This window comes from Oryctolagus cuniculus, chromosome 21 (genome assembly GCF_051225735.1).
Source record: "Oryctolagus cuniculus isolate XC-2025 breed Fujian yellow rabbit chromosome 21, ASM5122573v1, whole genome shotgun sequence".
NCBI classification, from domain to species: domain Eukaryota; kingdom Metazoa; phylum Chordata; class Mammalia; order Lagomorpha; family Leporidae; genus Oryctolagus; species Oryctolagus cuniculus.
Window position 1 is genome coordinate 17,474,533 of NC_142887.1, and position 14,567 is coordinate 17,489,099.

General features: G+C 49.2%; 1 protein-coding gene across 7 annotated transcripts in view; it reads left to right on the top strand.

Moving 5' to 3' along the window:
* Positions 1 to 14,567, top strand: part of FBXW8 (F-box and WD repeat domain containing 8) — a 131,613-nt gene that overhangs the window by 110,144 nt on the left and 6,902 nt on the right. For all 7 annotated transcript variants that reach the window (XR_011385213.2, XM_051826629.3, XM_051826628.3 and 4 more), the window contains exon 8: positions 867 to 994. Coding sequence is in view for 6 of the 7 variants with exons in the window: in XM_051826629.3 (XP_051682589.1) it covers positions 867 to 994 (128 nt within the window). In the remaining variant the exon portion in view is untranslated. The remainder of the gene's footprint in view (positions 1 to 866; positions 995 to 14,567) is intronic.

Here is a 14,567-nt window from a genome sequence, read left to right on the forward strand (position 1 = left end):
TGTGTGTGTATGTGGGCCCTAACCACATGGTCAACAGGGTAGACTCTGTGTGTGTGTGGGTGGGTGTGTGTGGGTGTGTGTGGGCCTTAACCACATGATCAACAGGGTAGACTGTGGGTGTGGGTGTGGGTGTGGGTGTGAACAAGGAGGCTTAGGCAGTGTGAATTCAAGGACAAGGACTGTATCCTGGGTACCTACAACAGTGATCCACAGCAGGCAGTTAATGCTAATTGGATTAAATGGAAGTGAATGAGATTTTTTATTTTAGTTAAGACCTAAGGAGTCTTTCTGAAGATCATCATAATCATCCTTGTATTCGCTCCTTTTGCTGGAGAAAAGGAATGGGAGTGTTCTCTAGAGCTCAAGGGTTCCTTCGTGTTGCCTTGTACACCGTGTGGAGCAGAGCAAGTGGAGAGGGACTGAAGGGAGAAGTGTTTGGGAAGAAGGACTCCTCCGAGGGTTAACTCTACAAGCTCCATCTTCCTGGATCCTCGTACCTTCTGTGGTCTAAGTACAGGAAGACAGCTCATGGCACGTGGCCTGCAAACCGCCCGATTCCTTGTTAGCTCTTCCATCAAGTCCAGATTGGAAGCAGGCCGTGACCTGTAGTTTCCATTAAGATTCCCAAGTTCCCCATCCAGCGTGTTCCTTCAGATCCTGTGAGTTTCTTTGCACCTTGGCCTGAGGAACTCTGAATTTTCTCTGCTTTTTTCTCCATTTCCTTTTGTCATTCTGGTTGTCATGCACCTATGCCATCAAGAACTAGCTGCATGCAGGATGTTCGTTTGATGGGGTCCGGCCCCAGGGCGGTGGTGAGAAGAGAGTGTGTGGAATTGTGCACCCACGTGTTTCTCTCCCGCTGCTAGATCCTGGTGTACAGCCTGGAAGCAGAACGCTGCCTCTCGAAGCTGGGAAATGCCCTCGGCGACTTCACGTGCGTCAACCTCAGGGACAGCCCTCCCAGCCTCATGGTCAGCGGCAACATGGACAGGAGGTAGGTCTGAGTTGAAGACAATGCTTGTTAATTGTCCACTGCTCATGTTCCTGGTTCTCGCTGTCCAGCTCTGCCTCCCTGAGGTCAGCCCTGACCCCATCGACACTCTGGACTTGGAGAAGAGTGTCTCACATTAGGAATCGTTGGATGTGGCGTGTCCCTGCTTCATTTGCGAAGCACCCCAGGAAGGGCTTCGTGGGAGCCAGTTGGTGGTCACAGTTGGTGGAAGGCCCAGGGAGGCCACTTGGAATATCTCTGTCCCCCTGCTGCAAAATCTGCTTGGCGTTTAAAAGCTCACTTTCTAATATTAAAAACAATAACCTAAGGGATGAATCATGTTCCGCAAAATAGGCCTGCCTGCCAAATGATGTCAGGAGTGTGTTTCAGAACACCATGGCGTCCCTCTGGAGTGGGGGAAGAGCGGCTCCGTACGAGCAGATTCCAGTTTCTATTTAGCTGATTAGCAGGCTTCTCTTGAACGCCCTGGCGCAGGGAGTTGGATTTTCCCTGTGCAGAATCTGGTGCCAGCCACGGACGCTCCAGGAACCATCAGCACGAAAGGATTAAAGTGTTTGAAAAGACCCGCAGTTTCCAAATTTTAGGTTTCTCCTCCTCACCGCCCCCGCTCCGCCTTGCCTTTTCCTTTTCTTTCGGCTTTTTTTTTTCTTTTTCCTGGCAGTTATCTGCTGTGTCTGATCCAGTGCCCTGAAGAGAGGTAGCGTGGCTGGAGGCCAGGGTCTGCCGGCGCCCGCTCCCCTGGGCCCGGCCCCGGGCTGCAGGTGGTGGCTGCTCGGTGGTGGGTATCACATCATGAGGCGGGAACTCCTCTGTGCCAAATCCCAGAGCGTGGTCCCGCCAGTGCAGCAGCTTGCAAAAACAATTATTTTATCAAATAATATTTTCAACTCCTGACCTTTACCCCTCTATCTACCCACCCCCCACTTAGCATGGCAAGATAATAAGAGTGCGCTTTAGTGGGGGGAAAGAAAGCCCTAGGATGACTGAGCCGCTGCTGCCTGCAGACTGTGTGTGTGTCCAGGCAGTTTTTCTCTTAAGATAGTGACGCCTGATCCATGCCCCCCTCCACGTGTCTCAGCAGGGGGCTCAGTGTGTGGGTTTCAGCTTGCAGACGGCCCACTGCCCACTGCCCAGGCTGCGGGCTCATCTGACAGGATCTCTAGGTTCGGAGTTCACTTGCGGAGTGCCTTGTTTTCCTGGAGAGCGAATGCAGAGGCCTCTCTGGGGACAGCCAGATGGAAAAGTTGGGGATTGCAGGTTGTGCCTCAGGGCTTGTTTGCAGTCAGCACTTAGGTGTTCAACCACAGGTGGGCGGGCTCATGGCAACCAGAGCTGTGTTCTAGAGAAGACACACACATACACCCGGCCTCTGCGTACACACACACACACACACACACCCGGCCTCTGCGTATACACACACACACACCCGACCTCTGCGTATACACACACACACACACACACACACACACACCCGGCCTCTACGTGCTGCATCACACAGCCCTGTCAGCTCCAGACACAGAAGCACCAATGTCACGGCCACTGTCGGCTCCTGGCCATGCTGTCTGGAGAGCTGTATACAGGATCTTCAAAAAGGCCATAGACTGCAATTAAAAGATGTTTACTGTAGTGCAAAATATTCCTGAAATCCATGTATACAAGGAGTCTTCAACAGGTCATGGGAAATACATTTTATGAAAAAAGATGGATTTCAAAAAAACAGCGCCAAAATAAACTTATTTTTAATAACTCCATTTTCTGTGACCTTTTTGATATACACTTGTGCCCTCAGGAAAGCTGACTTTTCCCTCTGGAGCAAGGCTACCTAATTATGCAGCCATTGCCAGAGGAGCCGAAGGCCCTGTGTACAAGGCCTCTGCGGGACGTGTGTAATCCCCATGTGACCGTAGCAGCCCATGTGGCCAGGAAGCCAGCCATGCAGTTCATGTAAACCCTCTGTCTCCAGATGAGAAGGAGACCAGTCCAGTGTTGGGGGTGGCGTTTACTCGAGCTCGTCCTGGCACCACACATCAGCTCCGTGACCACCGCAGGCTGGGACGTGACGGCCAGCCCGGGAGTGTAGGAACATGCCGGGAGTCAGGATATGTTTGAGAAGCAGGGGTTAAAGATCTGTTGTTGGTTTTTTTTTTTTAATAATCAAAATTACACATCTGGAAAAAGGAAGGAGTGAAGAATCTAGACTTCTAAATGTGGAGAAGTCTTGTCTTTTTTCCCCCAAAGGCTTAATAGCTGTGAGTGCAGTCTCCTTAGAGATGCACACCAGGCTTGCACAGCTCAGATTTTATTTCATGAGTGGGAGTGAGGGGTCAAGTCCTGTGAGGAGAACTGTGTCCTTGGCTGTCACTTAGTGACTGATGCAATTTTTAAAAACCCTGGAACCTCCCTAGTTTATTTAAAAACTTAATTTCCACTGCATTCTCTTGGTACTTTATAAATAACTTGAGAATGAAATGGACTCTGAAGATACATAAAACTATCCAGGCTAAGATAGAAATAAAGTAACTTTTCATGAAGGTAGGGAAATCAGTGTGAGTAGTTTGTAGACATGGGTGGAATTTTGTGAGGAGTTTTATTGGGAGCGGGTGGACAGGCTTAAATTAAAAATGAAAAAATACCTAGCCTGCTACCCTTTCCAGAAAAAAGGCAGAGTAAAAGTGATGAAGAGCCGGCGCCGCGGCTCACTAGGCTAATCCTCTGCCTGCGGCACCGGCACACCGGGTTCTAGTCCCGGTCGGGGCGCCGGATTCTGTCCCGGTTGCCCCTCTTCCAGGCCAGCTCTCTGCTGTGGCCAGGGAGTGCAGTGGAGGATGGCCCAAGTACTTGGGCCCTGAACCCCATGGGAGACCAGGATTAAGTACCTGGCTCCTGCCATCGGATCAGCGCGGTGTGCCGGCCGCAGTGCGCCGGCCGCGGTGGCCATTGGAGGGTGAACCAACGGCAAAAGGAAGACCTTTCTCTCTGTCTCTCTCTCTCACTGTCCACTCTGCCTGTCAAAAAAAAAAAAAAAAAGTGATGAAGAAAGAGGGGATGATTGGGACAGAAACAGCGTTGTTCAGCTGTGCCTCTCCCTGCTGGGACGGAGGCTCTCAAGGGAGGAGAGCCGGGCAGTTTGTCCGTGTGGCTCCCTGGGGCTCTGTCCTTTATTGCCACGTCTTTTGAGTGCTGTCAGAGGAGAGGGCTGCACAGCAGGTGTCAGGGCTGGGTGGAGGCTCTGCTCTGTCCAGGGCTGTGTTCGTGCCGATGAAGACACGGTTGTTTAGTGAACGTTGTCACGTCTTTGAAATCAGGACATGCCTGTTAGGAAGCCGTCTTAAAATTGCCAGCATTTTAAATGATACATAAAATGCTGGTCCTGCTTATAATCAATGGTGTTTTCAATTAAACAAACGTATATGTTTGTTCACTGAAGTCAAACATGAGTTAGTAACTTAGGAATTAAGATGTTTGTAAGGAACTTGAACGAGTTACCAAGAAAAAGTCTGCAGGAAAATCACTCTTTTTGTTTTGTTAAAACTTTGGAATTCATTGAATTTAGAACCTGCAAATTCACACCTTCCACCACACTGGGACCTTTTGGCCATTTCTCCTTGCTGTGCATTCGCTGCGCACTCTGGTCTCCTGGGCCTGCCTTCTTGGCAGCGTCAGGCCTTTTGATAGTAGCCATGAGGTCACTGTGTCGTGACCATTCTTCCTGTTCTTCAGAACACACGCTTCCTGCTGATCACACTTCAGCCTCACAGCTGTCCCCGACTGTCCCCGCCGCCGTCTCCACGCTGGCCACTGAACCCGTCCAGTGAGGTTTTTCTTTCAGGTTTTATATTTTGGGGTTCAGCATTTCCATTCAGTTGTTCTGTTTTGTTGTTTGTAGCTTTGGCTTCTCTGCTGAGGAGGTCACTCTTCCTGCTCATTTTATCTTTGCCTTGTGGAATGTAGTTACAGTAGATACTTTAAAGCCCTTGGCGAGTCCCAAAATCTGGGCTACTTTAGGGTTGGATCACATTTCCTGTTTTGTTTTTGGTTGTCAAGTAATGTTCTGTCGTGTCCTGGACACTGAGATGTGACGATGTGTATACTTCAGACCCTGTTTTCATGGTCATCCAAAGTTTGAAAGTTGATTTTTTTTTTTTTTTAATTCTTACGCAGATGTCACCCTGGTTAGGTTCAGGTGTCAAATTCTGCCTTTCCTTGGGTGATGACTCCCGTAGCAGTTCACTTTAACAGCCTTTCTGTGCTGTTTTCTTCTGTGTGCATACGCCGCACGGGGTAGGAGGGGACTGGGCACTGGTCAACTCCGCGTGCTCACGGCCTCTGCTGGGCCTCTTTGGGTGCATCCTGCACAGCCCAGGGAGGAGCCTGGGGTTCCTGCCCAGTGTTAGGGGATCTCGTCCTTCACGTTTTTCCTTTCTTTCTCAATCCCTGTGCTTTCCAGCCTTCAGGAAGGGGATCTTCTCCCTGGCCCTTTGGTCAGGAAGATGGGGTTCCAGTTGTGACTTCCTGCACCACCGCATGGTTCTGCTCTTGAAGCTCTTAATCGGGGCCAAGCTGCAGGAGGGAAAGGGGGAATGAGCAACCCCTCCCCTGTGCAGTACTGCCGTGGTTTGAGCCTCCTTCTAATCCAGCAGCTTGGGCTCGTCAGGTATGTGGTTTTGTCTCTTGTCCACAGGTTTTGGTGGTAGTCAGAAGGAAGAGGCAGTAGTGGGCTTACTCTGTCCAGGCCAGGGTCAGTCAGAACTAACTACCTTCCTTCCTTTCCTTTCCTTTTCCTCTCTTCCTTCCCTTTTTTTTTTTTTTTTTTTTTTTAAGATTTATTCATCTATTTGAAAGCGTTACAGAGAGGCAGAGAGAGAGAGAGAGAGGTCTTCATCTGCCAGTCTACTCCCCAGATGGCCGCAGCAGGTGGAGCCAGGAGCTTTCTGCAGGTCTCCATGCAGGTGGGGCCCAAGCACCTGGCCCGTCCTCTGCTGCTTTCCCAGGCCCTGACAGAGCAGGGTCGGAAAGGAGCGGCTGGGGCTCAAACTGGGATGCCACACCTGCTATGCCACAGCACCGGGCCCTCTTACTGTCTTTTAAATGATCGGAATGAAAGCCAGTCAGCAGTTCAGGGCTCTGGTAAATGAAGTCCCTTCCTGTTCTGTGGTTCTGTCTTCTCATCTGTGACCTGCGTGCTGTCAGCAATGAAATGGGGCTCGAGACTGGAGAAGCCCAGCAACATTGTGGTAGGAGCTGGTGCTGCAGGCAGATGCCGTCTGTTCCTGGGGTGCTCACAAATCCCATAGCTTCCCAGCTGCCCTCCTGCCCCCATATGCTAACTTGTATTTGTAATGGCCTTATTGAGACAGAATTCACCTACTATATAGTCCATCCATTTAAGCCGAACAATTTAGTGTTCCAAGTTTACACAGTTGTGCAGCCATCACCAGTCAATTCTAGAACATTTTCATCAGTGCAGAGAGAAAACCCACACCCGTGAGCAGTCACTCGCCGTTGCTGCCAACCCCTCTGACACTAAGCAGCCACTAACCTACTTCCTCTGTGCACTTGCCTGTCCTGAACAATCCATATAAACAAAGCGACAGATGACTTTAAACAGTTTCAGGTGGGGCTGACACTGTGGCGTAGCGGGTAAAGCCACCACCTGCATGCCAACATCCCATATGGATGCTGGTTCGAGTCCCAGCTGCTCCACTTGGGATCCAGCTCTCTGCTATGGCCTGGGAAAGCAGAAGATGGCCCAAGTCTTTGGGAGACCCAGAGGAAGCTCCTGGCTCCTGGCTTCAGATCGGCACAGCTCCAGCCAATGCAGCCAATTGGAGGGTGAACCTCAGATGGAAGACCTTTCTCTTTCACTTTTTCTTTCTCTCTCTTTCTCTCTCTCTCTGCCTCTCCTCTCTCTGTGTAACTCTGACTTTCAAGTAAATAAATAAATCTTTAAAAAAAACAAGTTTCAGGGTAATCCTGTGTCATAGCATATGCCAGTACTTCATTCCTTTTGATGACTAAGTAATACTCCATCGCATGGTAAAGACCACTGGTGAGTTATCCAGTCACTGGTTAATGGACATTTGAGTGGTTTCTACCTTTTGGCTATCATGAATAAGTTGTTACTGTTTATTCGTGCATGTTTGGTAGATGTTATGTTTTAATTCTCTTGGGTATATATACTTGAGAGTAGAATTGCTGGCTTATGTGGTAAGTTTTTGTTAGGAATTACCAGTCTTCCAAAGTGGCTGCAGTTTTTCAGTCCTCCCAGCATAATGTATGTGTGAGTATTTCAGTTTCTGCACGTCCTCACCACCACTTACTGTAGTCCCTGAGTGTGCTCATCCTAATGTGAAGTGGTATCTCATCGAGATTTTGCTTTGCATTTCTCCGATAGCTAATGGTGTTTAGCATCTTCTCCAGAGTCTGTTGCCCAGCTGTTCATCTTCTTTGGAAGATGTCCAAATCCTCAGCTCATTTTCAATTGGGGTGTCTTCACTGTTGAGTTGTTAGTTTATATTTATATATTAGTTTATTTATTTTCCAGCTACAAGTCTCTTTATCAGATAAGATTTGCAAATATTTTCTCCCATTCTGTGGGTTCCTTTCCACTTTTTTTTAAAGGATTTATTTATTTATTTTAAAGAGTTACAGAAAGAGAAGGGGAGAGACAGCAAAGAAGAGATGGAGAGAGAGAGAGATCTTCCATCCGCTGATTCACCCCTTCCTCCCCCCAGATGGCCACATTGGCCAGAGCTAGTCCAGGCTGAAGCCAAGAGCTGCTTCTGGGTCTCCCATGTGAGTGGTAGGGGCCCAGGCATTTGGGCCATCCTCTGCTGCTTTTCCCAGGTCATTACCAGGGAGCCAGCTCAGAAGTGAAGCAGCTAGGACTTGAACTGGCACCATATGGGATGCTGGATCGCAGGCAGCAGCTTAACCCACTGTGCCTCAGGCCAGCCCCTCCACTTTTTTTTCTCTTTTTTTATTTGAAAGGCAGAATTTATAAAGAGAGAGAAAAGGAGAGACAGATCTTCTGTCTGCTGATTCACTCCCCAAAATGGCCACAACAGCCAGAGTTGGGCTGTTCCAAAGCCAGTAGCTTCTCCCAGGTCTCCCATGTGTATGGTAGGAGCCCAAGGATTTGGGCCATCTTCCACTGCTTTCCCAGGCATATTATGAGGGATCTGGATTGGAAGTGGAGCAGCTGAGACTCAAACCGGTGTCTATGTGAGATACCAACGTCACAGGCGGCAGCTTCACCTGCTTCACCATAGTACCACTGCCGCCACAACCCTCCTTCCCCCACAACTTTCTTAATGTTCTTTGAAGTACAAAAATTTTAAATTTTGATGAAAGTTCAACTCACCTACTATGTTATTAGTATCATACCTAAGATGCCATTTTTAAAGATTGATTTGAGAGGCTGGTGCTTTGGCATAGCATAGCAGGTAAAGCCTCCACCTGCAGTGTCAGCATCCCATATGGACACTGGTTCGAGTCCCGGCTGCTCCACTTCGGATCCAGCTCTCTGCTATGGCCTGGGAAAGCAGTAGAAGATGGCCCAAGTCCTTGGGGCCCTGTACCTGTGTGGGAGACCCAGAAGAAGCTCCTGGCTTCTGGCTTCGGATCAGTGCAGCTCCAGCTGACGGCCAACTGAGGAGTGAACCAGCGGATGGAAGACCTCTCTCTCTCTCTGCCTCTCCTTCTCTTCCTGTGTAACTCTTTCAAATGAATAAATAAATCTTTAAACCTGAAAAAAAAAAATGACTAATTTGAGAGGCAGAGTTATTTAAAAAAAAAATTTTTTTTTTTGACAGGCAGAGTTAGAGACAGAGAAAAAGGTCTTCTTTTTTCCGTTGGTTCACCCCCCAAGTGGCCGCTATGGCCAGCGCGCTGCACCAATATGAAGCCAGGAGCCAGGCGCTTCCTCCTGGTCTCCCATGGGGTGCAGGGCCCAAGCACTTGGGCCATCCTCCACTGCACTCCCGGGCCACAGCAGAGAGCTGGCCTGGAAGAGGAGCAACTGGGACAGAATCCGGCTCCCCAACCAGGACTAGAACCCGGTGTGCCGGCGCCACAGGTGGAGGATTAGCCTATTGAGCTGCGGCACTGGCCCAGAATTCTTTATTTGAGAGGCGGAATTAGAGACCAAAAGAGGGGTCTTTCATCTGCTGGTTCACTTCCCAAATGCCTGCAATGACCAGAGCTGGGACAATCTGAAGCCAGGAGCCAGAAGCATCTTCCAGTCTCCCATGCAGGGACCCAAGCTCTTGCGCCATCTTCTATTGCTCTCCCAAGCCATTAGCAGGGAGTTGGATTGGAAGTGGAGCAGCTGGTCTTAAACTTGTTCTCATATGGGATGCCAGTGCTGCAGACAGAGGCTTAACCTACTGCACCACAACTGGCCCTAAGAAGCCATTTTCTTTTCTTTTTAATATTTATTTATTTGAAAGTCAGAGTTACACACAGAAGGAGAGGCAGAGAAAGGGAAGTCTTCCATCTGCTGGTTCACTCCCCATTGGCTGCAATGGCAGGAGCTGCGCCAATCCAAAGCTAGGAACCAGGAGCTGCTTCTGGGTCTCCCATGCCGGTGCAGGAGCCCACGGACTTGGGCCATCCTCCCCTGCTTTCCCAGGCCATAGCAGAGAGCTGGATCGGAGGTGGAGCAGCCCATATGCGATGCTGGCACTGCAGGCAGCAGCAGCACGTGACCCCAAGAAGCCATTTTCTAACCCAGGACCACAGTGAGTTGTATAATTTGGGCTTCTACACTGAAGTCTGTGATGCATTAGGAGTTTGTTTTCATATGTCACATCGGTAGGGGTCCACCTTTATTTTTTTGCACATGGATGTCCATTGTCCCAGCACCATCTGTTGGAAAGACCTTTTCCCATTGAGTTGTCTTGACACCATAGTTGAAAGTCACGTGACCATAAGTCTGAGGACTTGTTCTCTCAGTTCTAGTCCATCAATCTGTATATCTAAGTTTTGCCAGTACCATGTTGTCTTCAGTACTTACAGCTTTTTGATTAAGATTTCTCACCCCTTTTACTCAGTAACATACAGTAAGCTTCAAACATCAGGCAAGTTGAACTGTATCATTGTACATGAAAGTAAAAACATTGCTTTGTGTAGTATGATTATATGAAATATTTGAATGGTTTAAATGTCAAGAGTGCCAGTATTTCCAGCTTGGGGTCATGTGAGTTATTTGTTGGCATTACGTACGTGATCGTCATTGTCCCCAGTTAGTACCATGGGCTGGCTAGCACAGATCACAGAATTGTGGGTTTTGCAGAGCTCTGCAGGATCAAGTAGTGCTGGCCCAGCTAAGGAGACTGAAGGCCGGAAGGTCTAGGGGACTGGCCCCATTGATTCTGTGCTCTGTACAGAAAGGATGCTACACTGTAGGCATGTGGTGTTTCAAATGCAGAGTGCTAAACTTGCTGAGCTGGATTAAACTGGGCGATTCTACCTGAAAACACATTTTTCTAGTCGTTTTCTTTAAAGGTTCATTCGAAAGGAGGAGAAAGAGATTGAGATTGATTGATCTTCTTTCCACTGGTTCACGCCCCAAATGCCTGCAACAGCCAGGAGCCAGGAACTCCATCCAGGTCTCCCACATGGGTGCAGGGGCCCAAAGACTTGGGCCATCTTCCGCTGCTTTCCCAGACACATTAGTAGGGAGCTGGATTGTAAGTGGAGCAGCTGGGACTCGACCCAGCACTTGTACGGAATGCTGGAATCGCAGGAGGCAGGCAGCTAACCCACTGTGCCACACCACCAGCCTGTAGTCACTGCTGACAACATTCATCAGTGCATGTAGATAAAGCTATTGATTTGGGTATATAAAGTTACATTTAAAATTCCTTTTAACGGTTGCCCCTCTTCCAGGCCAGCTCTCTGCTATGGCCAGGGAGTGCAGTGGAGGATGGCCCAGGTGCTTGGGCCCTGCACCCCATGGGAGACCAGGAAAAGCACCTGGCTCCTGGCTCCTGCCAGGATCAGCGCGGTGCGCCGGCTGCAGCGGCGGCCATTGGAGGGTGAACCAGCGGCAAAAGGAAGACCTTTCTCTCTCTGTCTCTCTCTCACTGTCCACTCTGCCTGTCAAAAAAAAAAAAAAAAAAAAAAAAAAATTCCTTTTAATACCCCAGGTTCACTGAAACCCAGTATAATCAGGCATTGATATTTTTTAAATGCTAGTTTTCTTGATTAGTTTGGTCAATATTTTAATGCCTGATTGCTTGTTCCCTTTCTTTTCTGGGTGGGCACACGAGGTCAGGTCCTTCTTAAGCTGCGAGGCCAGTGTCTGAACAGGCTTCAGCTTCGCTTTCAGATCCAGTTTGCCTTATCATCCTGTGGGGCACTCTCATCCAAACCAATGGGAAGTAGCCGAGTTGTGAATCCCAATTAGAGAGTCTCCGGGCCTACTTCTAGCCCTGACAAATAGGAAGTTGCCGTGTGCCTGTGGATCGCTGCCTGCTGTTAGAGCGAGTGGGGCGCGAGTGCCGCCTTTGCTCCATCTGCAAGTGTTGTAATCAGTCATTTAGAGCGCTTAGCACCGGACCAACCAGAGCGTGCCTCCCTCTCGGCTCCAGCACGTTTTCCTGCCCATCAGATGGATGCCCCTCTGCTGGAGTCTTTGGAAGGTTCTGGTGTCTTTTGTTTTAATTGGCGGGCTACAGCCGACTCCTATGGTGTGATTTTCATTAGAGAGGGGCTGGAGAGAGGGAGTGTTGGAACCGTTCTCCAAGCCCAACCATGAATATTAAACATAATACAATTACAGCTTTCGGACCAATTATTTTTCTATTCAGCGGGCAAAGTTGATGGAATACTCGCTAGTGAGAGAGGCACAGTATCCACCATTGGCGGTTTTTTTATCCCTGGAATCAGTGTCTTGGCATACTTTTGTGCCCATTTGCCGTGCTACCTGTTTCCCAGTGCCGAGTGTGTGATTTGAATGCTGTGGGGGCAGGGTTTGCCAAGGTGCACTGCCTCAAGTTGGTGCGTAATGCTGTCAGTACCTGCATGGCACGTGTGGACTTAGCGCCCTGTGCTGGGGGATGCCTGTCAGGAGATGCTAGGGAAATGCTCTTCGTTTTTCCTTGGGGGAAGCAGCTCAAGTCTGTTTGGGCCCATTTCTGTTCGCCATAGAACGTACACTGGTGCTGTATTTTTGGTGTATTTGTTTATTTTGTTTGGAGCCATCCATGCTGGTATCTAAATACAATAGGAAAACAGATGGCAAACTTTGAACTTCTGGACCAAATTTGTGTTTTCCTTTGTCTCCTTGACAGCCAAACTGTAAATTGTGGAGTATAAATATTCAACAGAGGAGTGCTTTATGGAAATCACCATGGCAGAGTAGACCCTTATTAACCAAATATGCACTGAGAAGGGCTTGGGCTCAAATGGTTCCCGCCACAGCCTCGAGGCTGAGCTCCTTCTGCAGCCTGCATGCCTCTCGTGCAGGGTCCTGTAGTGCCAGCAGGGAGAGCTTTGTTCTCCCCGGCTGCTGCACGCTGCTGTCTGGGCCCTTCCAGCCCCAGCCCCTCCCCGGAGAGGATCGATGCACCCAGAGCACTGAGGCGTTGCCGCGGCCCAGCCAGGACTTAGTGCAGAGGCCAGCTCCGTTTCCGTGTTGTTTTAGTAAACTCAGAAACCGATGATCCTGAGTTTGTGAAGTAAAGCATACCTTTGAGGTGCCTGGACAACCTCGGACAGCACAGAGCACCCCACCCCTCCACGCACCAGGTGAGTCCTGGATGGGAAGTAGAAGCCTCCTTTGCTGCCCTCCTCCTTCCAGGGTGACCGCTCTTAACGTCTGGACTTAGTCCTCAAATTTCTTCTGCAGCAGTTTGGATGTTAAGCAGGTAGCGCGCAACTCAGAAGCACACAGTGGCGGGGCAGGGCGGGGTGGGGGTGCATCCTCCGCGCTCCTCTCTTCCTGAGCTGCCACCTCAGTTGTGACCATGGTGTCCGTCAGCGGGTGGTGCGCCCCGTGGGACAGCACTGTTCACAGGCACCCTGTTCTACATGGATGTCCCATAATTCCCTGGTGCTCAGTCGGTGACCTAGATAACTGTCCCATCGTTCCAGGTCACGACAGTGTAAATGTTGATCTCTGTCTAATGCTAGTGTCCTTCACAGGTGCTCTCTTTCCCCTCAAGCTGCTCTTAAGTCCCCTTGGTAGTTTCTCGTTTTCATCCTTCCATTGGGTGAGTATTTTTGATTGAGCCTGCGTGTGCAACAAGTTGTAGCTCCTTGGATACGGCTTCATTGCTGCACACTCGGCTTCTAGAAGGTCGTGTGGAACTGCCTGAGCCGCTTCCTTTACATGTGAAAAATGTGAGGCGGTAACTCCGTCCTGAGTTCCATTTCAGGGAAATGAAGCTTCACTTGGCAGTTTTTTCGATACCTCCTCCCCCATCAGCTGGGCCCCCGTCTGAGAGACCGTCCTTGCATCCTGTTTAGACCTGAACCCCAGTCGTCCTCATCCCAGCTCCTGACACCACCACCCCCCCAGGCGCTGAGGATGCAGCCTGAGCTGTCCGCAATGCATGTAAAGGGTGCCGGTGTCTGTCATTGCAGTGTTTAAGGGATTCGCAGTGAAGGTCGACCATGGTCTGAATCAGAAGCCCCCTCTTCTGTAGCTCCCGGCCTCAGGGCTATCTCTGCACGTCGTTCTCAGTTTATTGTTTGACTTGTGCTTGTTCCCCCCATGGAAAAAGTATCTTCATATACAGTTAGGAATTATTTCCGTGTAAGATGTGGTAGGTTGAGAAAATTATATTTTGCCTTTAATTGCTATTGTAGGTGGGATTTTTTTCATTTTTTAAAGTAGTGGTTGCATGTACATGAGACAGCTATTTTGGTGTATAAATTTATAGTTGATTCTGACTTACTGGATTCTTGTGGAGTAGCAATTGATGATAAATCAGCCCACAGTGCAATATCTGGATCTTGAGTCTAATTTTAAAACAGTGTACAGTCGTACAGTAACCATGCATCAGTACTTTGTGTAACAGAACTGTCATTAGGAATGGTTTTCTGTGTCATCAGGTTTCTTTCCAGTGTCTCGGCTTCTGCTTGCCAGCAGCATGGCTGCAGGTTCACTTAGCTGATGTTTGATTCGCATCTGTGTTTGCTTTTATGCCGCCTGCACTGTCAGGTGTTGGGGCCTAGGATGCCTGCTTCATCGAAAGAGTCTGGGAGCGGTCCTTCTTTCCCAGGCTGGGGAGCAGTTCTGGGGCTCCGGAGTAGCCACTCCCTGTGGGTTTCATCACTTTTTGCACCTGTATAGATGAAGAGCAAACTGGGAAAGCAATTTGGATTTTTTCTCCCAGGGATTAACTTTGGTAAAAGTTTCCAGATTTGAAGCTTTAAAAAATTAATTCAGAAAACCTAACTAGATTATAATCACCAAAGAAACAAACACGTAAGTCACAAGAAAGTAGGTTTCCTAGTTTCACAAAGTCAGCATCAAGGCCTCTACCCCCTTCTAAAGGGACCTGCACTGAGCAGATGCAGGCAGGCAGCAGGGCCCCAATGTCCC